This window comes from Lissotriton helveticus, chromosome 2_1, assembly GCF_964261635.1.
Source record: "Lissotriton helveticus chromosome 2_1, aLisHel1.1, whole genome shotgun sequence".
NCBI lineage: Eukaryota > Metazoa > Chordata > Amphibia > Caudata > Salamandridae > Lissotriton > Lissotriton helveticus.
In genome coordinates this window covers 2,047,828,331-2,047,854,114 of record NC_136059.1, presented here as the reverse complement: position 1 = coordinate 2,047,854,114, position 25,784 = coordinate 2,047,828,331, and the positions used below count along the sequence as shown (strand labels likewise).

Genomic DNA, 25,784 nt, shown 5'->3' with positions numbered 1-25,784 from the left:
CAGTAAAAAAAAAAAACAGTTTAAAACATTTCATGAATTTTCAAAGCAAACATTTCAAGTGGGTGATCAATCCTCCCGAAGTGCCTACTCTTGTAGCAGCATCGATATACTAGCAGCTTCCGACTTAACTAGCCTAACTAGTCCCTGCCTTACTCTCAACTAGTCCCTAACCATCCTCTAGCTACCAGAAAACTGATAGAGCGCGCGAGGCCACCCGGCCAATAGTTTTCGCCGTTTCCGGCTTCAGGGCCCATATACTTTTCAAATCACCATATACATCGATCGGGTGACTTCACGAGCTCTATCAAGTTGGTGTGTGTGTGTTCCCTGCTACCAAATTTCGGTGCACCCGACTTACCATCCACCGATGCGGGTGCCTAATAACCACAATGAATCAGGGAGCTAGCTGTAAAGGAAAGGCAGCAAAATACAAACCCAACCAATAACATTCAAATACTGTTTAAATGACCACGGACAACTGGAAGTTTTAAAATGTTTATCTAAAGTTCAATATTTTCTTGCATGAGGTACAGTAAAATAAGGCAATCAATAACCAAGATAACGTAAATCACATAGGCAGAAAGAAATAATGACAGAGTAATCATCAAGGTACAAAATAAATGTAACGAGAAAATACTATGTAAGTCAGTATTATCTAGACAGGGATAGACTAAGTGTGTGTGACTATAGAAGAGTCTATAATGAATAACACGCTTCACTTAAGGTGAAGGGGCCTTTGAACAACCTAGGCAACGAAGTTCTAGACCATATCAGAAAATGACACACTGCTATGCAAAATATGATTTCCAACAAATGAGAAGACATAGGAATAACTTTGCAAAATTATAAATGACTGTTCAATAGTTGCGGAAAGGCATGGAAATATAACATATGCAATGTTGAACTTTATTTAAGCAAAAGTTAGAAAATCAGAAGGTGCAAGAATTTCAAGAGGTTCAGAGTAATATTTACCTAGAAAAGGTGTGGAAACCAAACCCTGGCCACGGGTCAGTTAAGGACAGGAAACCCTCAAGGAAGATACCCCTCAAAGGACAGCAGGTGCAGAATGGACACCCAGGACAGGACAGGATACCCTCGGAAAAAGGAATCAGGACAGGACCTCAGGACAGGACAGCAAACCCTCAGGACAGGACCCTCTTCAGGACAGGACCGGAACCCACAGTTCGGAAGCAACGCCTGCGCTCCACCCGCTCTGCAGCTATCGATCAAGACCCCGATTGGGTCAGCGAACTCCCAGCTAAGTGCTTTGCCAGCACTTTAAGGTTCAGTAGAACCTCAGTCTATGGTCAAATTCGGACAGAGTGCTCCGCAGCGCTCTGTATCTTCAGTCACCTATTGAGTGCGTTGGGTCAGTGACAGGTCAGCTAAACCAGACAAGTCGGACGGTTCACTAGGTGAACCCAGGGTAGATATACAGTTTGGGGACAGTGTACCACCCCCCAATGTTGCAAAGTGTCAGAATCCCTCAATTTCGATTGGTCCTAAGGTAGGGTTTGGGTAACACACCAATCACAATACACGATTTGAAGCCTTCATTTACATATTTGGGTACCGCCTAGCAGATTTGGGGTTCCCATGAGCTAACAGTAGCGCAATATAACAATGTATCATATAAGAAGCCACATTCGCTGTTCTCGCAGGGCAGAGGTGACTTTCTCAGGAGCATCTCGCCCATCACTGCCAGCTGGCTATGTTCCATCAGCCAAGGTCCCTCGTGCTGCCGAATGTCGCACAGGCGCAGAAGGGACCCCCAATATGGCTCTCCTCTCACTCAGACCCCCATTTCCCGCGGTACATGAAAAGTAAGCGAAAACAAATTAATACATAATAATGTCATTAGGAAAACACATCACAGGGTTTGTACTTTTAACTCATCATCAAGAAATAAACTTAATTGCATTAAATGTTAGCTACATTGACACGGACACAAGAGCAGTGGCACGAGCTGTACCACATGATAAGCACAGCTATGAATTACGCATGCGCATAACTTTCCCTCCACTTCTGCAGACGCGTCAGGACACGTGAGTGTGGCTGACGCATGCGCAGTAACTAAAATACAAGCGGCGGCCATTTTAGAGGACATGGATTAAATTCATTAGAAATACACATAGGCAAGCGTCTTAAACTTTGCTCAAACTTAATATAAATGTTAGTAAGACGTACATTTATTACCTTGTTATACATAAACGAGGTTCTTGATTTCGGCAAGCCGCAAAATATGCGAAGCTTTGCTTCATCAAGGTCATCTCACGCTTTGGAATTCCTGCCGCCATAAGAACGGACAATGGAAGTCATTTTTCAAACGCCATCTTCTCCTCCCTGACCACGATGCTAGGCATCAGACACAAACTAACATCTGCCTACCATCCCCAAAGTAATGGTATTTGTGAGCGCCTCAACGGTTTGCTCAAAAACGAAATAAGCAAAATAAGCGCCACCATCGGTAAGAAATGGCTCATCGGTAAGAAATGGCTCTACTGCCTTCCACTTGCCCTCTACTTGGTTTGGGAACCACTACTGTGCCCACAGCTATCTCTCACTCCCACTGTCAGGGTTTTGGGGGTGGTCCACCCTGGACCGGTATGGTTCCATCCTCCATCCGGTGGTTCTCTCCTTCCCACTGCCATCACACCCCAGCCCCTCCTGCCTAACTTGTTATTATTTTTATTGTTGTTTTATTCATGTGTTTTAATTGAAAACATAAACCGACGAGTAGCTTCATATTCTTGCAAACTGAGATTGTGCATCCTTTGTATAAGCTTTAGTTTGTGAAATCAAGAATGTTGTCGCAATTTGTATTCGAACATTTAGTTGTTTCGCTCCCTATTTGACACTTTATCTGTTTGCCGCCGTTTTCCCTTTATTACAAGCGCATTTTTTGTTTGAATTGTTTCCAGCTCATGTCTGAAGCTTACTTACGTGTTTTCGTTCATCACAGGCCTTATTTTTGCAGACTTATTTGTGTTTTCTAGCTTTGTTCCGTATTTGACATTCTATCTGCTTTGCATTTGTTTTTTTAATTACCGGCACAATTTTTTTTGGTTTCATTTGTTTCCTGCTCATGTTTCAAGACCAAGGCATCTGATGGCCCTGGTGATTTGGGTACAGTGAAATCAAATCAAGCACTGCTAGTCCCAGAATGTCCTGATCTGTGTAAGAAAAAGCCCAGAATTGGAGTAATCGTGTCCTCCTCACACGGAGAGATGGCATTTCCATGGAGGTGTGAATCAAATGGGTTGTGTGGTCTATTCTTGACCACTTTGATGCATGTGGTCTTACAGTGCATTACACAGAGAAAGCCACACACCCACCTTTGGCGCATGCTTCAAAGTTGAGCCTAAACTTCGATTAATATAAAGCACTAATGAATCTGTTTTCTCCAGGAGGGCTGGGCATGTACACCGTGACACTGATTTCTAAAGTGCCCGATACGGTCACGTAACCGGTTTGTGAGCACATATAAGAATAGATAGGCTGCTAAATACACTGCAAAATGCCTATGGTCACACAACTTGTGTACGTTCTGAACTCATGTTTAGCCTCCAGGTCTTCAGTAACAATACCTTTTTTTTTTATACTCTGCTCCACATTTACTTAATTCACTAAAATGTGCGGTACTGGACAGATCACTACATTTCCTTGAGCCTCGTGCCCACTACCTGCAAAAAATAGATGTGGTTGGAAGGACTCATACGCCACTGTTAAGAGCCATATAAATAGACTGTAGGAAATGACTTTTTTATTTGTTTTTTTATAGCTTAAAAGTTACATCGGAAAAACTTTACCTTATGACAATTCACGTTTAAATGGTACTCTCCGTAGACTGAAGTACGGGTAGAGGGTATTTATTAGGCATGAGGGGTAATTTTGTTCTGCTCTGGTTTGTGTGTCTGTGTAGCAGAGTTGGGTGTACAGTGTTGCCAAGCTCAGTGGTAGGTTACATGAAAAGCACATTAATCTACAGAGCTGCCAGTGTTTTGTCCCAGGTGTTAATTCCTGTGGTGGCCTCAACTTAGAGACTGTGACAGTTAATAATATATGACAGGGTGGCTTCAATAACATAGTGTGACATCAAAGATCCTAAAGTGAGGTTATAGCATGAAATAAATAATAGACATCATACCATAACATGCATCATTTAACTGCACATAATTACACTCTACTCAATACCAAATAAATACACCCCACATAAAACCACTGTCACATAGCAACAATCCATAGATACTACAGACTATGCTACATAATTCCACTCAACCCCACACAATCCCACTCCATATAATTCCATATGATTCCATTACTCTCAATGCCACATAATTCCACTGCACAAATCCACACCACACAATTCCACAAATAACAATACCAATTCAACCCACAAAATTCCAGTCCACACCACATGCATCCATCCACTCCAAACAACAACATATGGGTAAAAGACATCGCCATTTACAAGGCCAATAGGTCTAACTCTCCCAAATGCGAGACCTATTGCATTGCAAAGGCTTGTTTTTCTTCAAATTCCAGCACTGCCAGCTAATATTAGAAATGCTATATGCCTTAAGCAACTACCGTCTCGTGCCGCCCTGGGTCCCTCCTCGTGTTGGGATCACGACCAGCCTAAACCCCAGAAGCAAATGCCAAACGAAACTGCATGTTGCCTGTCGTGAATAGACCATGATAATTTAAAACAATCGGTCTCTCTTATCTCCGTGGTCCAGTTTCGTTTCGCTTAGCACCACCTTCCCGTCTCCCCCGATTAAGAATGAGGACGGAAGCGGCTCGGTTGAACCAAAACAGGCAGGCATCAAATAACTAAAGTTTAACCCCCAACTAAAACACTGCTTTCCCTTCTACACGTGGGGCGCTCACTAATTGTATAAGAGGGCGGATCGGGCAAGCACGTGCAGACTCCTCAACCAATCACTATTGTTAGACGCATTATGATTGGCGGCAGTGCCTCTAATGCTCGAATCCCAAGTCACCTTACACATTAGCAGTAAGATCTACTCTTAGACCAAGCCCAGAAATGTTTAGCCGGGGGATTGGTTGTTATTTGATCCGGAAGTGCTAAAACTACGAACACATAACATCCCTTTTAAAAAAAAAAAAAAAAAAAAAAAACAGCGGTGGACGGCGGACGCGAGGCTGACTGCATGGACGGTTCATGTGAGTAGCTGACGGGTGGTCACCGTTAATGTACAATCATTAAATTTTGATGTTATGGCAATAGCTGCTGATTTTGGAGCTGGGTAATCTAGTGCCAAAAGATGAATGTGTCCTTATTTAAAGTAACTGTTGCTCATGTAAAAGCGTTTCAATGCCCTCGGTTCGAGTTCGCAGTATAAAAAATTGCAAAAATATTGTTTTTAATCGATTTAGGGTCAGCAAAAACAGACGTCAAATAATGCCCTTTAATCTAGTTTTATGGAAACACAGCCCAGATTAACATTTTTTAATATACGTGGGGCCAGCCTGTAGTATGTATGACAGAAAAGTGCTTCTGAGATCATTTTTTAGAGAGGCATCTTCGTGTTCTGGTGGTCTGATGCGCAGCTGGCAAGTTTTCAGATTACTTATGTGTGACATTTTGGTGGCTCCAGTGTGCTCATGAGTGACATACACTTGTCAAATGTGTGATAAATTGAGTAACACTTTATAGCAATTAAATCGAAGCAGTAACTAGTATTTGCATGCTTTGGGTGAATTTGCTATTATTACGTCTAAGCACATCATCAAAATAAACATTCTGAAAACAACCTGTTGACATGTCCATTAGTTGTTAATAGTATCAGCTAAATGAGTAATACTATTTTGTTGTGATTATATTTGAAAATATTTCAGCTTTTCAAAGTTTCTCTGTCTGTTCACTCCTGCCCTCCCTTCACATTGCATTCTACTGCTGTCTTTCACTGTTTGAGACTTAAGTCCCTATTCTCCTCATCTTTTTGAAATCCTTAATCTGTATAGCTTACGTGTCCTCTCTTTCTTCTTCATCACTGTTTTTTCCACTCTGTCCTGCATTCACTACTTGTATGGCCTTTGGTACCAGATATCACTACCCCCTCTGCAACACATTTACTTCCCTTGCTATCAATATTTCATAATCTGTGTATTACTACTTCACACACTATCATATAAAGTAGTAATCACAAATGTTCGCATATATAAGAACAATACTGTATGCTTTTATTTGACCTACGTCATGCACTGTGAGAAACAGTCACTTCCTTCAGCCTCCGCAACACCGCTTTCTATTGTGCCCCAAAATAAGCACCAACTCTCAACTTTAAACTAACACAGACACCTATAACCAACTCAGAGGATACACTGTTCTATATGTTTCATGAACCTTCTACAGGAACATCATCTGAAAATTGTAAACACTTTTTGAAAAAGTGTAAGATAGAGCTGAGGGCCATATTTACCAATTAGTTGTATCGCCTTTGCACCACGTGACAGGGCACAAGAGCAACATGGCTAATAAGGTAGATTTATGAAGCCTTTCAAGGCCCCTTGCATAGCTCTGAGTGGTTTTATAAATATAGTTCTGCATCGCAGTGCTGTGTTGTTACTCTGCCTCAGGGAAGATTTCCATGTGTGGTGCTTGGGTGTTCCGATACAACACCTAGGGGTTTTGGTGCATTCCCACATTTTTCATTACAGGAAGACCTAGGAATGCTTGAAAATGCTGCACATCCGCTGGGGTGGCATAACAAAGAGAAATATTTGTATTTCTCCTCTGTATTTTCCTCCTTCTATATGTTCTGCATTCTGCAGCACACCTACAAAGAGATAAATGCCTTGGTGGTCCCTTCCTATACAAAAACAATCCTGCTTTCAACACAAGCACCATGGTGCAAGGGTGCCTGCTTTTGCACTAGGCAGCGCATTATGCGCCAGTGCTGGAAAAAGAAAGGAATTTGTCGTATTATGTTCAATATGGGACATTGCTGCTCTTTCCCTAACATGCAACGAAGCAAGGTGGGTAGCTGTGCATTTTTTTAATAAATATGCCCCTGAATGTTTTTAAAGAATTAAGATGGTCTGATAATGAGGCACTCTGTTGTACCGCTGTGAAATCTAGGTGAGAAAAAGTTGGCAAGTGCGATGCATGTTCAGTTCTCTATTTCACCAATGCTCTACAGGTGAGAGTGGCATGGGGCTACCTTAATCATGGGGAGTGGCTCAATTACCTTGAGTCAGGCCATGTCTCTCCTTTTTTCCCACAAGTCTCCAAAGCAGCTTCAGCACATGGTGACATAGGCTCCCACTGATGCAATGTGTAGCCACATTATACGCATAAGTGTTCACGATTTAGCATGAGTGGATAATGATTGTGCGCCTTATTTATAGATAACCGCACCATTTCAGTAAGATCAGGCCTCCAAAAATCTACTTGCCCACTCGCAAATGAGCTATTTTTAGCACCTACTATTCCCATCTGGCAGTGAACTTAAGCTGCAAAGGGACAGGTGTTCTGTTCATTCAGAAAGTGAATGAGCAATAAAGATGCCATTAAATCTTTGTTTTTATCTTGACGCATTTGCCGTCTGTTCAAGGAAAGAGGTTAAATGATGATTGGAAAGTGGAGTTTATTTTTCTTTATCTTTACCTTTTCAATTGGGCGCTCCTGCCGGTGCTGGAAATGTGCTGGGGTTTTAAACAGCAAGCCCCACAGTCTCAATGTCCCCTTGACCAGCTATCAAGGATACCACCCAGCAAGAACTACGATGGACTGAGTCTCCTCCCTCCACCTAAAAAGAATTCCCGACTTACTTTGATAATGTCAAGTCTGTCGGATAGACCGGAACGTGCAGTGTACTCTACCGAGCCTCTCCTCTGGTCGTAGAGCTCCGGTTACTGGTCTCACACTGCAGTCCTGTCAGATGGGGGGTCGTTTCTGGCTTTCCCCCTTCTTCTACGACTTCCGCACCCTCAGCCTTCCACACGGGGAAGAGTACGTTCTGGCCCGGCCTCGCCTCTCAGCCCGCCCCTCACCTTCCTCGCCTCCTCCTTACTCATCGGGCGGGGCTTCGCTGGGCCTCCGTTGCTGGGCAACCCTCGTAGAAGCAGCTCTGCTGCCTCACGCTGATGCCGGCCACCTCAGAGCGCAAGGAAGCGCAAATTGCACGCTCCTCTCCGCAGCGGACTTCAGACCAGTAGCGGTGAGAACAGGTGAGCGCGAAAAGCGCTGTGCCGCCCAGGATCCGTTTTTATATAACGAACCTCCTACAAAGTCAACTCCACAGCAGGCTTAGGGGAATAGCCTGAAGTGCAGTTTCTTCAAGGTTTTGGGACGGCAGCCAGGATGAGTAAAACTAAGACAACGAACTTGGGTCCCTAACGTGGCAGTTGCCCACACCCTCCAACTCCTGGCTCAACGGTCTTCCACTCACCAGGCTGACCCAGGGTTCTCTTCAGAGGGTAGGGGGGTACCAGAGGGGAAACTCGCCCTGGGGTCAAGAATAAAGACAGGGCTAGGTCATCAGACAGGAGGGGGCGCCATCAGAGAAGGGTAGCAGGCCCGCAGACAGTCAATTCCCCCCTCAATGCGCCAACCTCTCCTTCCCAAAGCCGCAGCTCCTGACTGACCCCAATCCTCACACCAAAATCTAAAATGGCCGCCCAACATTCCACCTTTTATAGCCTGGGCCAAGAGTGTCTAGAGTGGACCAGAAGGTTCTGGAACCCCTCATGACAACCTTATGGCCCCAGGCTATGAGGTAATCTGGTCAGGCCACCATTTTGTGTTGAGCACCGACTCTTCCCTCATTTTAGAGGAGCACCTGCGCTTCATGGTTAATTAATTAAGGTCAACACCAAAAAAATGTAGTGGACAAAAAGAAAATGGGAGGCAAAAAGGGAAAAAAACAAGGAAGGGCCACCCAAAGGGCTGACAGGTCTGACAGCCATGTCAGAGCTCTTTTACCTAAAGAAGATGCCCAGTCGACATACTTGTGTGCCATTGTATAATAAAGTAAATGCTAGGCACACAATTTCTGTGAGGTAGGGAATGGTTTTTTGAGTTGTGATGTAGCCTGTCATGAAAGCAGTGAGCAGCTCCTGCTCTGGATATGATAGACACAGTTTACTGATGAGAGACCTAAATTCTTGGATTGTGCAATAAATTTCCTTGGGCAGTGGTACTGGCACGAAACACATATTCTTACTGTGACTGTATTTAAGTAGTGTATGATTTTGTGTATGGTGTAATAATGCAATGCTCACTGGCAATTTTCCTGCTCTTAGGATGGTTTAAAAATGATGATTTGAAATCCTAAACGTCTTGGACATTACTTTTCTTCTCCTAATTCATCCACTGCAAAGAACATACAAAACTGCAATGTGTCAACGCTTAAGTTTTTCATACTTTTATTTTGAATATTTTTCAGGACATTTTAGAGTGCGTTATGGAAATGAACCTGGTGGCAGAGTCATCTGAGAATGTTGGACCTGATGAGCAAACGCAAACCGAAAGCACTGAATTCCTGGTGCTTGAACAGAATATACCCTCTATATTTGATTCTAGCACTGTCCAGGATGACATGATTTCCATAACCAACCAATACACAAACGACTGCAATGGCTCAGATCAACTGCATAAATTACAAATAGAAATTACAAAAACTAACAGCAAGGAAGCACTTGGAGACATAGTCCCTGAAATAATGGCTTGGGAAAACCAGCTTAAGGAAGGTATTTCAACAGCAGGAGATGAGAATTCTAAGAAGGTGGTGGAGTTTCAATTGAGTGGTCTATACTCCGAAAATGGGTCCCAGAGGAATTCTGATGATGTTCTCTCAGCTGTAACACACCATGCTCCAGGATACGATTTTGTACCCATACAAATCAAAACGGAACTACTTTCATCTGAAGATTCTTCTTCTGACAGGTTAGTTGAGCATTATTTACTTACATAATGTTTTGCTACGACATTCTTGTTCACATTTTGCCTTCATTACCTGTGTATTTATTGTATCTCTGCAGTCACAACACCTCAGCAATAAGGGTACCTGCCTAAGATTGAGCAAGTTAGGGGTCTTTTACATATTTGTGAGCAAACACATCTTTTTAAAGGTGCAAATGTAATCTTGATGACTCCCATAAAATCGGTCAAACTTTACATACTAGTTGGCCTACAATCCTAGTGCTTGCTCACTTATGCAACTCCTGCTGGACATAGTCCAACATACTTGTTCTTAAAATCTGTAGAAACATTCCCTATTTTCAGCTACTCTATGAATATGATATATTCTTTATGAAAGAATTGACAAGTTAGGCACCAAGCATCCTTTGCAGTGTCAATATTTATTTATAAGTTCAGTTTATCCCAAAACAGATGGGTACAATCCGTCGTTTCAAATCACATCCTTGGTTTCAAGGTCTCTATAGGTCAGCTTTCTTCTGATATCCCTCCCTATGGTGAGCTCACCGGTCCTCTTTATCTTTCTCGTAGGGTTTGCACTGGAGCAAGTTTCTCCCTTTCTAGGTATCCGGTACTAGGTTTTAGTCTCCTCTTCACTTAGATAAAGTGAAGAAGGATGGATAAGGGGCTTGGTTGTATTCAGAGGTTTAGGGTTATACGGCCAGATTCATCAACGTGAAATCGGCTCGCAAAGGGCCAGATTCTGAGAATCCGGCCCTTTGCGAGCGCTATTTTTGCATTTGGGATTCATCATCCCAAATGCAAAAATCGCAATTACAGACATCGCAAAATTGCGAAGAATCTCAATTAGAGATTCCTTAAATGCTATTCATGAACATTTATAAAATTGCGATTTCGCAATATGGGGCCGCTATTTACTGCGAAGTGTAACTTCGTGGTAAATAGCGAAACCTTAGAAAAATGCACTAAAGTGCATTTTTCTAAGTTGCATGTTGCGCACACACATGTCCAAAGGACGTGTGTGTGTAACACCTGTGTACACTTGCATTTCAGGGGTGCTACAGGGTGTCCTTTGGACACCCTGGCACCCTTGAAATCGCTTCCTTATTTGCGATTCGCTAATTGCTAATCGCAAATAAGGAATGACTCCCCATTGGCCCATAGGAATGAATGGGGAGTCATTCCTTATTTTTCCTTATTTGCGATTAGCAATTAGCGAATCGCAAATAAGGAAGCAGGAGAAATCGCATTTAATTGTGCGATTTCTTCATGAATCCCGTTTTGCGAGTCCTTAATAGCGATTCCTTTATAATCGCTATTAAGGACTCGCAAATCGGGACATTGATGAATCTGGGGGATAGTGTGTTCCTATTAAGGCAGACAGATGGGTTCTCACTCAAATCCACTGTGTCTTCTCAAGTCAGGCCATCGAATATGACCCACAAATGCAAGGCTCCAGCTTAAGCTGTCCTTGCTTTTCATTTGTGATGCTGCTGTGGGCAGCAGCTCTTCTATTCTCACTTCCTTACCACTGATGCAGTCTCTGCTGAATCGCCGTTTTGACTGTTCAGAATTTAGGTTTTACTTGACCATGGGTTGAGACCGGTCAATCCATCAATGTAACATGCCCACATGCTGAGAGTCATATTTTGTGTTCCTTGAATCCTTACTTGATGGTGAATAGTAATTGTTCTTCAAATGATATATTTTAACTATTCATAATTTTTTTTATTTTTGTCAGATTCTTTTTTACATTTACTCTCACTCGCTGTCCTAGCCAGAATGCAAAGTTACTGGGCTTCTTCAATGTTTTGCGCCTATGCTTAAAAAAAAACACCAATGCATGAAATCAAATCCTACCGCCATATAGATGTCTTCAACACCTGCTATAGTACTTGCCAAACGATAGCAGACAGCCCCCACCCCGTCTTTGTCACTATTGTGAAAATGAAAACCTTTCAGGTCAATTGGCGTTTCCTCAGGAATGACATGTCATTTCAGGGCTGGGGAAAGAACACCTGTGGGTTACAGGACTGACATTCAGAGGGTTTGCTTTTCCCACGAATTCCATAGACCCTAGACTAATTTTAAATAGTGTTGGATTTGCTTACTTTACATTAGTTAGCGTTGGAGGACAAGGGACTGGTGAACTTAACACTAGTGCATTCTTTCAATCATTAGATCTTTACTTCAACCAAACAAAACAGCCATAATAGTATGTACAAAATCAATAATCAAAAACATAAAACAATTAATCACAGATTAAAAACACTTATTTCATACATTAAAACACCAAAATATTAAAATCAGATAAAATAAGTGCCAGAACACCATAAAATTGCTCAGTTTGACAGCCGATTTTTTTTTTTCTTTTCTTTTTTGTATAATTAAAAAAAAGCCCTTTGGGATCACCGGGCAAGATGGCATCTGACTAGCTGCTCGATACCTCGGAGGTCCCCCCCTCACCTTTTGTCTGATCATGGTGTGGAGAAGCGTGGCTCAGTGGTTAGAGGCGGCAGACCCGGAAGCTGAGATCGGCCGTGGACCAGGGTTCGATTCCCCGCCTCGGCGGGTCTCGGGCTCAAAATTCCACGGACTCGACAATTCTCGCTCCGGTGCCTACTCGACTCACGGGGTCACACTCTGCGACTCTGGGCAATAGCTTGCTTAATCTCCACTACGGCCCCTCGCGGCGGGATACCTGGCTTTCACCTTGTGGATACCCTGCCGGGGTATCTCACAGGGGAATACCAGGACGGGTTCCCTAAGCAAGCGCCTTGATACCTTCGGGTGATACGTGCGCTATATAAGTCGCAATACATACATACATACATACATACATACATACATACATACTCTTGAGCGGCAGTGCGATGCTGGAAAGCGGGCGAGTGATGCTGGAGGGTCCGTGGCTTTTCGGGATTGCCTGGAGTTCTACGGACCGTCTCAGCTGTGCGCTCTTGAGGCGGACTGCTGGATGGAGACGCCGAGCGGTGTTGGCTGTTGTCTACGGTGCCCTGCTCTGCCCCTGGAGAGAAGCTGAGGCAGGTGTGCCTCACGGCTATTGCTGGACAGGTTAATCCTGTCTCACCAATGGCCGACAGAGGGTCTAAGACCTCAAAGGTGAGACTCCAGAATGCTATGGCCATAGCTGCTGGTCCATCCTCTGTTGGGACTACGAAGCCCAGCATGCATCATGAAAATCCTAAGGAGGCTGGCACGGAATCAAGTAACAAGAAGAGAGGGGATGAATAAATTGCTATCATTGGCAAGCGATCGACTCTAGGAGAATAGTTGGATGGCAGTTGTGAAAGGGTAACCAGCAATTTCTGACCTTTTTCCACTAAAACTTCCTAGGTCCCTAAAAAATCAGGATAAGGTTACCGCTGCCCCTACCAGTCACAGCATCTGCTTCCGCCATGTGCCGGAGGAGGTGCCTGAGATTGTGGCAGACTCCTCCAGAAGTCCAAAATAAGTTGAGGATACATTTGCAGGCACCCTGATAGTCAATGTAGGGGAGAAATGCAGTTCAGAACCATTGAGACTGCTTATCTTAGGAGACAATGGATTTCCCCTTCCTCCCAACCAACTAAATCAGACTCAATCTTATTAGGCTGTGGCTCTCTGGGGGACCCTAGGCCGTTGTCCTCACCTGATTTTATGGGCGGCGGAGAGACATTTTTCTCTTTAACTGATGAATTGGACTCCTCCATGCCCAAATTAGGCTCCTCAACTTCCACGCTGTCCATCTCGTCTAGTAGCAGCTCACTGGATGAATCTGTTGTCTTTGCTAGCTGAAAGAAGAGACCCGGAGGCTCGAAAATTAAGAAAAAGATCTACAAGTCTGAAAAAGAAACAGATGGCAAGTGACAAAAAAACAAGTAAAAGCTGTGTAGATTCTCCCAGGAAAGAGACCCCCATGCTCCGATGGAATTATTCCGCAGTACAAATCCTTGACAATTCATAACTGGTCACGGAGGATGCCCCACCCTCCCCCTCCCGGGCATCAGCCCCGATAACCTGGAACTACACAGCACTGGAGCCTTCACCCTCCCTGATTTTGCCCACGATCAAGCAAATGCAGGCGGAGATATGGACGGATAGCAGACTGGCACGACAAGCTTCTACGAAACTGCAGGGTGCTGTCAGGTAAATAAGTAAAACCTGTTCCGAGATCTGACTGTTTGACCTGCGTGGAGGCACGGACCGAAACCCTTGAACTGGAGGTTGCAGAACTATAAACTTTGAGTACCTCCAAAGACCCCAAGCTTACAGAGATGATGTGGAAGTTGGAGGAGCATGAGAACAGACAAAGGAGAAACAATCTGAGAACATTGTGGATTCCAGAAGGGGCAGAAGGAGGTAATCCCAGGGACTATGTAGTCAAACTCTTAAAGGGTGCATTTCCCGAACTCACGAGTTGGGACTGGGAAATGGAAATACAGAGGGGTACACAGGTTTCCCCCTCAGAGAGACCTAATAAAAAAAAAAAATATCCCTAGTGTCTAGTGGTCTTTCTGCTCCTCCGGTGGGGCAGATTGGAGGCTACTGCCCCATCTGAACCCTGGGGGAGGTAGGGGGGGAAAGAGTGACATTTATGTGGGGGGAGGTGGGGGCATTGCCAAGCCCTTTTTGGGCAGCCACCCACCCCAACATCAATAAAAAGACATCCCTGGTGTCTAATGGGCTTTCTGCCCCCCCAGGGGGAGGCAGAATGACTGTTGTGCCCAAAAGAAAATTGGGGGAGCAAAGGCCTTTGCCCAAAGGGCCGCTCCCCCCTCCCTAGTGCTAGTGTTAGTCAGTCAAAATACTTTATTCGATTTAAAAGAAAACCATAAAAAGACATTCCATACATAAAGTGCCTAAGTACATTTTACAAATTGCTTCAGCTACGATCATATTTAAAAAAATTAAAATACATATCCAAAAGTATTACAATACATCCTTAAAAACAACTGATTAGGGAAATATCTGCAAGAGCAGAAGGCTGTGCAAAATGTCAATGTAATCTACAGTAAAGGGGAATCATTAGGTACTGTCGATGAGTACATGTTTATCTTTAATGCGCACTGCTGCGGCCAAGAAACTTCCCATACAGAATATTGTGCGGGTGGTGCTCATAGACTGTAGATAAAGGAGTGCCGGTTTAACTTGTTTAAAGCCAGCCTCCCTTAAAATTGGAATTAAGTATTTCTTTCGGGGCACTAAGAACAATGGACAAAACAGGACAAAATGCGTGGTGTCCTGAATTGAGTGATTGTCACAGGAGCAAGGGTGGGCTGACTCTGGCTTAGCCCACGATGGATAATTTCCCAGTTGGTAATGAATCAAATTAAATCTAAGTTTTGTCAAGAGAAACCTGTGAAAAGGTCTATTAACTATAGTAAGGTAAGGTTCCATGGCAGTAAAACATTTTGTTAAATAATGAGACCTCACCGGGGGCTTCTGAAGTTCTTTTTCCTCTCGGATAGATCTTGCCAGGGTCAGAAACTGCCTCTTGATCAAGACTACGTCTGTGATTCTTATGCATAGAGGGGATTAAAAAAGTTCCGGTCTTCCTAGCCGATGAAAAGACTTCCTCACATAATCCAACCAAGGGATCTTTTTACAGTGCTCCAATGACATAACATCCTCCATAATAGAGTGGTTCAGGGTTACCTCCTTGTTAAGCTACGTCCTTAGCCAGTAAATCAGCGGAGCCAGGTTAAGCCTGTCTGTTATATAGTCCATACCCACCTCCGAGTGAATGGAGTAAGTTGGGGTTGATGGAGGGACTGACAATAATGAACGTAAGAACCTATTTTCGGCTCTCTGAATAGGTTCCAGCTGTGCATAACCCCAAATTGGGGTACTGTACATGGCGATTGACAAACATTTTGAACTATAGACCTTCAATAGGGCCTCCATTGATTGGCCTGGCCCCCAATCTTTTAGAAAAGGCCATAAGGGCTGCTGATGACCTGGTCACGATAGACTTTTTGCCCTAACCTGTGGGCCCCACGACCCCCTCTCGTCGAAGAGCACCCCCAGGTAGGGAAAAACTGCCGTTCTGGAGACCTCTTGGCCCTTGCATCTAAAGGTTTTAGTCATCCCTTTACGCCTGTGTGCTCCAACTATCGTTGTGTGGGATTTGCCAGCATTGACCTTCATATCCAAGCCGTCCATGAATGTACCAAATGTGTGCAACAAACTCTGTAGGGCGTTACCAGTGCGGGCTATAAGGACTGCGTCGTCTGCGTATAGGAGTGCAGGGATCTTAGCTTCTCCTACACGCGGGACGCCCCCCCCCCCCCCAGTCTCCTCCAGGCACCTCCCCAGGCCGTTGATATATATGGTAAACAATAGGGGGCTAATATGCAGCCCTGCCGTACCCCACGCATGGACTTAAAATGGGGACTGCATCTTCCCTCACTGGTGACCCTGACCGTAGCAGACAAATCCTGATGTAAAGAGGCCATGAATCTAACCAGGGCCCCATCTATCCCAATCTTCAGCAGCATGGCCCAGAGCTTAGATCTGTTCACCAGATCGAAGGCCGAGGAGAGGTCCATAAATGCTAGAAATAAGGACCCCTCCTTGGCGACCGTATACTTGGCGATCAAGAGGTGTAAGTTGGAACACTGTTCCACTGTGCCCCTCTTTTCCCTGAACCCGTATTGGATGTCGGCCAGCCCACCGCATTTCTCTATACTCCCCCTCAGCTTAGTTATCAAGACTCTGCCTAGGATCTTAACGGCAAAGTCCAGGAGAGATATGGGCCTATAACCGCCTGGGTCATCCCGGTTGCCTTTCTTGAAGATTGGGATGATAATGGAGGTTGCCCAGGAAGATGGATGGAAGCTGCTGGTGGCCGCATTAAATACATTGGTCAGAACGCCTGCCCAAAGACCGGGGGAAAATTTATAAAGATCGGCCGGCACCCCATCAGGGCCTGGTGCTTTGTTCTTTGAAGTATCCTGGATGGCTTTTTCCACTTCTCCTGTGTTGAAGCTCAAGGGGATAGTCTCTAGGGCAGCGGATGGACTGAGGGTACAATCCATGCACTCCCCACCATATACTGCGCTAACGTGACTAATCCATTTTTCGTCCGGAATCACACAGTCCATGTCTGGTGCTAGTGGATGGATCCCTGCTTGGGGGATCACCCTCCAACGATACCTCATCTTTTTCAGTGCTCGAGGGGCCGAGATAGCCCCACAAGCACCGAAACGTTTCAGTTTTGATTTCATTGTAATGACTATAGCGAGCCATGCGTGCGATAGTCATTTTAATGAAATACAAAAATCGGCCTGGGGAGGTTGGGGAAGCTCCTCACACTAGAACTTGTGCTCGTGACTGAACCATTCTGTCGTGAGCATGGAAGGGGTTAAAACCCAAAACTTAAATAAAAGGCATTGTCATTTACAATGCCAATAGCTCAAACTCATGTGAATGCGAGACCTTTGAATTGCAAATGCTGGTTTGTTTTTTAAGCTCTGCTTTTATTACATGTGGATAGTGGAAATGCATTATTGCAAGGTCTCCCCGAGAGTACCTGTTTGCACCCTCAGTTTATTTTATTAGCATGCCCATTTGTGAGTACTAAACAGATTGACAGGATTACTCCAATTCTGCTAGCATTTACTCTAATTCTTAGCCCAGCACAGTGTTGTCTGGGCTATAAGGCTTTGTCCATCTACCTATTCTCCGGATGAGGACTCCCTTCTTGTAAAGAGAGACACATTTTGTACGGTATGTACCTCTCTGCAAACTTTCTCAGTACCAGTTTCTCCATTTTGGATTTTTTTAGCCAATTGCTCAGTTTAGTCAATTTCCTGTTGTGTTTTAGGCCTCAATTGGAAACGTTTCTTTTTGGACTCCTGGTTTGCTATTGTCTAAAATATGTTTTCTTTATTTATATTGTAGTCTTCTTTTTGAAATGTTAAATTTAGTTGTTGACGTTTATGCTTTTATAATATAGTAACATCCTGGCAAAATTTGTGATGTGTAAATTTGTATTTATTAAATAAATTAAGTTATAGCCCTTATCTTTTTGTCTTATTAAAGAAATAACGTCTCTGAAATGCTAGTGTGCGTGCAATGTCTGTTTAAAACGTTAATCTAAATGTGAGACATGGGATTTTTGGGCATATTTTGGAGAGGAAACAGACTTTGTATGTGTTATCCACATAATTCTATAGGCTAAGTGAGACGTAGGATTTCTGAAAGTCCCTTCAGGAGTTTAATCAGTGAGGCTTCCTTTTTCAGAAGTGACACGTTTTTTAGTATGTCGATCATCTGTTGAGTACAGAAACGCTTTTAAGTGGTGAGTAAAGCTGGGAACACCTTGGGAGTGCGAATTGACAGGAGTATGTCATGCTGTGCAGCACGAACTCTTAGGTAAAATGTGTGAGAACTATTTTCCGCTAAGTTATTTGTACTTTCAGGATGCAAATTTGATTAATATGTTTTTGGTGTCGTGTTGTGCCAATGAATAGGCAGTTTCTTACAGGTCTTAAACTGCTGGACTTTGTGGGAGGCGTTTTGATGTGCCAGGAAAGTTTTATCAGAGCTTGTTGTTGGTAGGCCATATGTTTACAATTTCTGTAGTTTAATTGAAGATATGGCTGATATTTACTATATTTTTCTGGTAGTGATTCAAACTCTGATTCTTCCTCTTCTTCATCGTCTTCCTCCTCTGAATCTACATCCTTCTCATCTGTGTCCTTGTCTGCTCTATTATTGGATGGAGATGATGATGAGGACACACCAGGAAAGGATGGCAAGGGCTTTCCTGTCACACCCAAAGAAGTATTACATCTAAACGTAAGTGAATGTTTCTGGTGGTCAAACTATGTAACAGACTTCCTAATGCATACAAAGTAAGGCAAATCTAATTGGGAGGGTTTGTAATCCAATGAGTTAAGTGAAGTTTTAAAGTATTGAACATTACACAAAACTTGGGTTCACTAGTCGTTCGTGGAAGCGTTTGTGAGAAACGATGGTTCTCTACCAGTCAGCGCTTTCTACGCTGTTGCTCCTTTTCTAGAAGTATAGTATGTTCTTTAAGTTCACTTTCCTACCCGGAGTGAAGTTTCTTTGTAGGTCTGGCCTTTAAGACCACATTAGCTGTCTCACCAGTCTATTGTCTTAAAAAAATATTTACATAAATACATATGGGGACTTTCTATTAATGTGTCACTGAATTTATTGAGAGCTTTGATCGGCGACAGTAAAGCAGCCCCGCTGATGTGATGCTCCATCATAGGAAAAAAAAAATATTTTAATTTTTTAGGTCTGCCCTGCTGACCCTGCTGTTGCTGTCGCTGCAAGGGGTATTCGTAGTGTGAAGCCTGCCCATTGCTTACCATCCATTGGTTTCATTGTAACTCTTCTCTGCTGCTTCTTTTTTGACCAGCTCATGTTGGAATTCACTGCGTCTTCTTTCATGTGGGGCATGAACTAATGATTGATTTTGTGTGATTAGTGTACCTACTCGGTCCTTCCACTGCTCACGCTGTGATTCAGGTACTATTTTATATATTTGTTTCTTCCCCTTCCACCCCCACCTTTATCTGTGTTGCTTCTTCTCCTTCCCGTGCTCCTTGTTGCTTCTTCCCCTCCAACCCTGTGCTCCTTGTTGCTGTTGCTTCTTCCCCTCCGACCCCGTGCTCCTTGTTGCTTCTTCCCCTCCCACCCCATACTCTGTGTTGCTTCTTCCTCTCCCACCCCATGCTCCTTGTTGCTTCTTCCCCTCCCACCCCATGCTCCTTGTTGCTTCTTCCCCTACCACCCCTAGCTTTGTGGTGCTTCTTCCCCTACCACCCCTAGCTTTGTGGTGCTTCTTCCCCTACCACCCCTAGCTTTGTGGTGCTTCTTCCCCTCCCACCCCTAGCTTTGTGGTGCTTCTTACCCTCCCACCCCTAGCTTTGTGGTGCTTCTTCTCCTCCCACCCCTAGCTTTGTGGTGCTTCTTCCCCTCCCACCCCATGCTTTGTGGTGCTTCTTCCCCTCCCACTCCATGCTTTGTGGTGCTTCTTCCCCTCCCACCCCATGCTTCGTGGTGCTTCTTCCCCTCTATCCCCATGCTTAGTGGTGCTTACTCCCCTTTATCTCCATGCTCCGTTTTGCTTCTCCCCCTGCCACCACTGTGCTCCTGTTGCTTCAGCCCCTCCCACCTTCTGTTTTCCTTCCTGTTTCTTCTTTCCCGCCTGACTAGATTTGTAGTAGGCCTCCTTCAGTTCTTCCTACCTGTCCATATGATCTGCCTATGTCCGGAGCTCTTCTGTTATCTGGTTAGGATTCATGCAACATTGTTGTTGAATCCACTAAAAGTACAATGGTGCATTGAGCTCCTACTGTGTGCAGTACGTGGATAGTACAGGGATTCTTCAATTTTGCTCGAAGGCTGTTTGCAGCTCTCCTGACCATTTAGATGTGGTCCCCTGGGCTGCTGTTCACTTGACTTGTGGAAAGATGTTAAATGGATAAATATGTATACACTTTAACTGAAGTAAAAGGAAAATAAGGTGTCTACTAACACTTATCCTTAGCAAACGCATCCATTTTTACACACATTTTGCACCAAACATGTAAAAAATGAGTCTTCAAAATTTAAAAAAGTGTATTTCAATATAAAAACGAAATAATTGTTGTGTTACGGCTCTGTTAGCTATTACTTACTACCAGAGTTTAGTTTGATTTAAGTTTCCCTATCTGTTAAAACGGGAGCAGAGAAATATGTTTAGAAAGTGATTAACCAAGAGCCCACAGTTTGTCACGAGTGGGAGGCAAAGGTTAATTAAAGCCATGCCTTCTTGTTCCATAGTTTCCATCTTCCTCTTTAGTCAATAATTGGGGTGGGAGTGGTTCAGATGGCGAGACTCTGGGTCTACTTTCACCAAAAATATGCCTTTGTGCTTTAAAACTTGCCCATACTTTAAATAGAGATTTTACAACCAGTATATTTTGGTAAGGTGGTAATGCGAGGATTGCATGTCAATTCTCATAATGACATGGCTAAAACGTCTCACTTCCCCGTGACTAGCGGTGGAGGTAGGGTTTTCGTGACTGCCCACCTCATTGAATTGCACACCTTGTTGAGGTCTTAGTGAAGGATTTTTTATAGTACTCGCTATCTTAACCGGGCCTGTTTCTAAGCACTCCTAATGTTTACATATTAGACTAAAGGCATAATGAGATTTTCAGTCCACCATGGCCAGTCCCAAGCCCAGCTGCGTAAGGAGGAGGGCTATGCGTGGGGTTAGCTACTCCACCATGTGAAACAAATAAAATCCTAACCACAGAAATGTCAACTAAATGACATCCCGGCCTTCGGGAGAGAGGAATCTTATTCACCGAGAACTATGATTCCTTGTGGTCAAATCAAAAGAGATCCCTGAAAGTCAAACAGCTGATCCATCAGCTTTTGACCAAGGCCATCACCATCAGGATGTGGAACTTGAGGGCCAAGTACGAGACGAGCAAGACAGACCAAGTAGCAGCAGAGATGAAAAAATACAACTTTGCTCTTCTTGGCATTAACGAGACAAGAGGGACACAGTCTGGACAGAAAAGACTGGCTCTAGGAGGAATACTGCTTTATTCTGGTTTTGAGGAAGAGATGTACTCGGGAAGTAGCACGGATGCAATCGCAAGCAGCCAACAGAGCTCTGATTTGATGGGAGGCCCACAGCAACCTTCGACACAAATTAAGAGGATCAACATAAATGTTATTCAGTGCTATGCACCTACAAATGACACCAAATATGAGGAAAAAACAAGTTTCACAACAAACTCCACTTCATTCTGGAGTAATGCCTTGAGCGAGACATCACCATGCAGATGGGGAACCTCCATGCCAAGACTGGAAGCGACAATAATGAGTACGAAGAAGTCCTGTGCCACCATGGCCTTGGCAACATGAATGAGAATGGTGAAAGGCTTGCAGATTTCTGTGCCTCGAGCAATCTAGTGATAGGTGGTAGAGTTTTCTCACAGAAAAAAATACACAGGACAACATGAGTGTCACCAGACTATCCAAGGGAGAATCAGATTGACCATGTCTGCGTTGCCAAGAAGGCTGGAGGTCCCTGCAGGATGTGAGAGTGGTGAGAGGAGCAGAAGTGGCGTCAGACCATCACCCCGTCATGGCCAGACTAAAGTTGAAAAAAGCATGGATGGAATTGACAAACCAAAGCCAGCGATACAACACCTTCCTCAAAGATTCACAGAAGCTGATTGAATACTCAGTCACACTCCGTAGTCCTGCAAGAACTAGAGTACAAGACAGATTCAGTAGAAAGTCAATGGGAGAAGAGCAAAGACACTGTGACATTAACCTGTGAGGGTGCACTGGGTCAGTATGGAATGAAACTCTCTAAACTCCACAGATCACTTCGCCCACAGTGTACATGCTTCACTTTACTTACCCCCACCTTAAATCTCTCCCCCATCCTACCCCTCCCCCGGCCTTTGCTCCCCCATCCTGCTGGCACCACAGACAATACATTTTGGCCCCTGGGAAAATTTTTGTGAATACCCATGGGATACTATGTATAAGGGTAATCGGTTTCCCTGTACTGCTTGTCTGCTCTGTGTTGTCCTGCTTTTGTTGTTCTACTTTAGAAAAGGGAACTGGGGAAGCATGTGCTGCACAATTTAACATTCCATCAGCCTCACACTTTCCTTACCGTACGGATGAAAGGCAGCAATTTATAAACACATCTGGTCTGAGCATTTCTTTAACAACCAGTCATGAATTGATAAAGCAAGAATCGTCTCAGCAACCTCACCATATGCTGGGTTTTCCATAGTAGATGTTAGCCTCGTTATCCACTAAATTTGTTCTCCCGTCTTTCCACTGCTTCTTTTTAGTTTTTTCTATGTAGACTTCCAGCTTTCGCTGTTTTGTATGTATCTCTTTATTTTTATGAAGTTTTCATACGTAAGCATGTATTATAACAAACCAATATCAACTTTATGAGGCATGTTTTCTAGCTCGCTCCACTTTATATAGAACTAGTGTTTAAAAGGTCAGGGCTGTGCGGCATGTCCTGCAGGAAACGACAAAGCCCCTTGGACATTGATAGTTTTAAATCCTCCCCATCTGGAATAGCTGGGTTCTAGTATAATATGCTGCGTTGAAAAACTTTAATTGGATCAGAGTAAATTTGTGAGATCCCATGGCTCGTCGTCGGGTCCAGCACCCTATATGCTTGTGGATATTCTTCGGTCACGTCTATCATGAGGGCCTCATATCCTTGTAGCATGTGTCGCAGGTGCTGGTATAGAAGCAATTGGCTCCCCGTTAGTTCATATTCTGCTTGTAGTTAGGAGAAGGGGTCAAGTCTCCATCTCGCGAGACGTCCCTCATTTTGGAAATGCCCAGCGTGTTCCATTTCCTGTAATCTTTTATTGCCCGCAGGCTACTCGGCTGATCTGAGTCGCACTGGAGGGGAGGGGGACCTGTAGCTCACATTTGACCTGCAATCCCAGGGCCTGAGTCTCCCATCTGGATATCTTCATGACACTGGCTCTTGGTGGGGGCAGCAGACCCATCCCCCTCTTTTCATAGAGCCTCCGAATATAGCACTCTAGGTCCGCTGCAGGGCTTTCTACCATCATTGATGGCTCTTGTGCCGAGAATGCCCAGTCATTTATTACCAGCAACTGTGTGGCCCAATAATACATTAAGAGGTTGGTATGGGCTGTCATCCCTTTCCACCCTAGCCCCAACGTCCTCCCACCCTTCCCACTGCTCTAGTTTTGTTGGAAAAATAGGCCCCTTTCTCTATTATGTAGATTCCCATGAATCCCCTGCCTGAATCCCCTGCCCTGCTAACTGGGGCGGTGGGTGGGGGGGGGGAGGAGGAGGAGGGATCTTAAATCCTGGCCTAGCTCAGCATCAGAGAGTAGCAACGCCACTGACTTATGGATACAGCCATGGGATCCACAAATTCCGAAGGTGTGTAGAACTATTGGGAGGGAGCACTCTGGGTCCACTAGATATTGCAGGGTATCATCCCCATAATGCAATACGATATCCTTCCATTGAGGGTCGCCGAGAACACTGCTGGGCAGCACATCCTTGCTGATCCATGTGGCTAGTGGCTCAAGCATTACTGTGAAAAATGGTGGGTGCGGGGGGAATATGCTGCCCTGCCTGGTTCCCCTATACAGCTTAAATTCCCCTGAGAACACCCCATTGACCATGACTACAGCTACGGGGTCTGTGTAAAATAGCCTCACCCAGGACAAGAAAACTGGGTTGAAGCCCATCCTCCTCAATATGGCCCTCATATATGACCTTTCCAGGTTGACCAATGATTTTTCAGTATCTAGGAATAGCAGGATGGCTGCCTCGTCTGTGCAATCAGTGCTTGGCAAGCACGCGGCCTGTTGCCGCAGGTTGTACCTCATTGCTGAAACACGATTGGTCTCAGATGTCCACTACCTCTATATTGGGGTTCACAAGTACCTTTGCCAATATCTTTGTTTCCACATTCAACAACTTAATTGGCCTATAAGAGGCACAGTTCTCCTGTTATCCATCTGAGGTCTCTCGGGAGTATACCGTTCTCTCTGGCCCTGCAGAAAATCTTACAGATCGGACCCAACTCCCAGGATCAAATGCTTTTTAAGAATTGCGGTAGTAGGTTATTGGAACCCGGGTTTTATTCGCTGTTCAATTGAATCAGGGCCCCTGAGATTTTGGTCTCCGTCATCTCCCCGAAGATCAGTGATGCCTGGAGATTTAAACAGCAGCAACCATGCTACCTAACCAGCAGTGACAGCCCCAGTCACAAGAAAGGATACAGGAGCTCAAGCAACACACCACTCACAGAAGAGCAGTGACTGCTCATAGCAGCGATGCTAAGTAAAGAGTGAAGGAGACACAGACCACAGTGAGGTATTCCCAGGGCTGGCAGAGATTGGGCCCCCTCGTTGTGTGCTTGAAGGCCAGGTTGGCGACATATTTCCTCAGAGTTTCGCCCTCCTCATTATTTAGGCTTTGTTTGGAGTCCAGGAATGAACAACAAGATCAGGAGGAGGGAAGGCAAGCCATGGCATATGTCAACTCGTATTCCATTAGATTGACCAACTGTTTAGCTCTTGTCTTGCCTCCCATTTCTTGTCGGGTTTTGTTGATTAATTATCCTGTTATCTCGGACTCTGTCCATCTACTCACCTTTCTGTAGGTCTGTCCCTCTTACCATGTATTGGCAACAACAAAGGGTCTAGCTTTAATGTGCTAACACATGCAAACAAAGGTAAGCACTCATGCTGTTTGCATGTATTAGCACTGTAAAGTCAGACATTTTTGCAGTCTGAGTACTGGTTTATACCTCACTGTCCCACTCCTGATTTGCAACGGACATTGTCAGCGTTTGTTTCTTGGTTATCTATTTTCTACTTACTGAACTATCTGTAAAGCACTCTGATACCCTTCTAGGATCAAGTTTGCGCTATATAAAACGTTATAATTTTTTTTTTTTAGGACATTGCGATGGGTCCAACTTAGATTTCACCTCTTTACTACATACCTGTCTTTTTCCAACATTGCTCTCCATTCACGTTACATCTGCCTCTCTGCCTATCCTTTTTTCCTGCCTCAATTCAGCCAGAGCACTCCCCACCTACTCTTTCCCTTCATTGTTTCATCGTCTTCATATGTTCTTCTGCGCATTGCTTGCTTACCTACCTGCCCCAACTCTACATCACTTTACCTTCCCCAACATCACTACCATGCGCCTTGTTCCTCCTTCAATCTCCTGTCTGGCTTTTTCTCGCTGCCCATCCTCTTTCCTTGCATACGTGCATATAATTTGTGCTAGCGCATCTGCACATGTAAACAGCAAGGAAACTCCTACCATTTGGCTTTGCTAATGCTTGTGGTT

At 44.4% G+C, this 25,784-nt stretch overlaps 1 protein-coding gene across 1 annotated transcript in view; it reads left to right on the top strand.

Annotated features, from left to right (window-relative positions):
* Positions 1-5,001: 5,001 nt before the first annotated feature.
* NAF1 (nuclear assembly factor 1 ribonucleoprotein) overlaps positions 5,002-25,784 on the top strand; it is a 108,253-nt gene continuing 87,470 nt past the window's right edge. Inside the window, exons 1-3 of the mRNA XM_078677007.1 lie at positions 5,002-5,187; positions 9,414-9,913; positions 18,541-18,712. Of these exons, the coding sequence (XP_078533133.1) occupies positions 9,432-9,913; positions 18,541-18,712 (654 nt within the window). The 5' untranslated portion in view covers positions 5,002-5,187; positions 9,414-9,431. The remainder of the gene's footprint in view (positions 5,188-9,413; positions 9,914-18,540; positions 18,713-25,784) is intronic.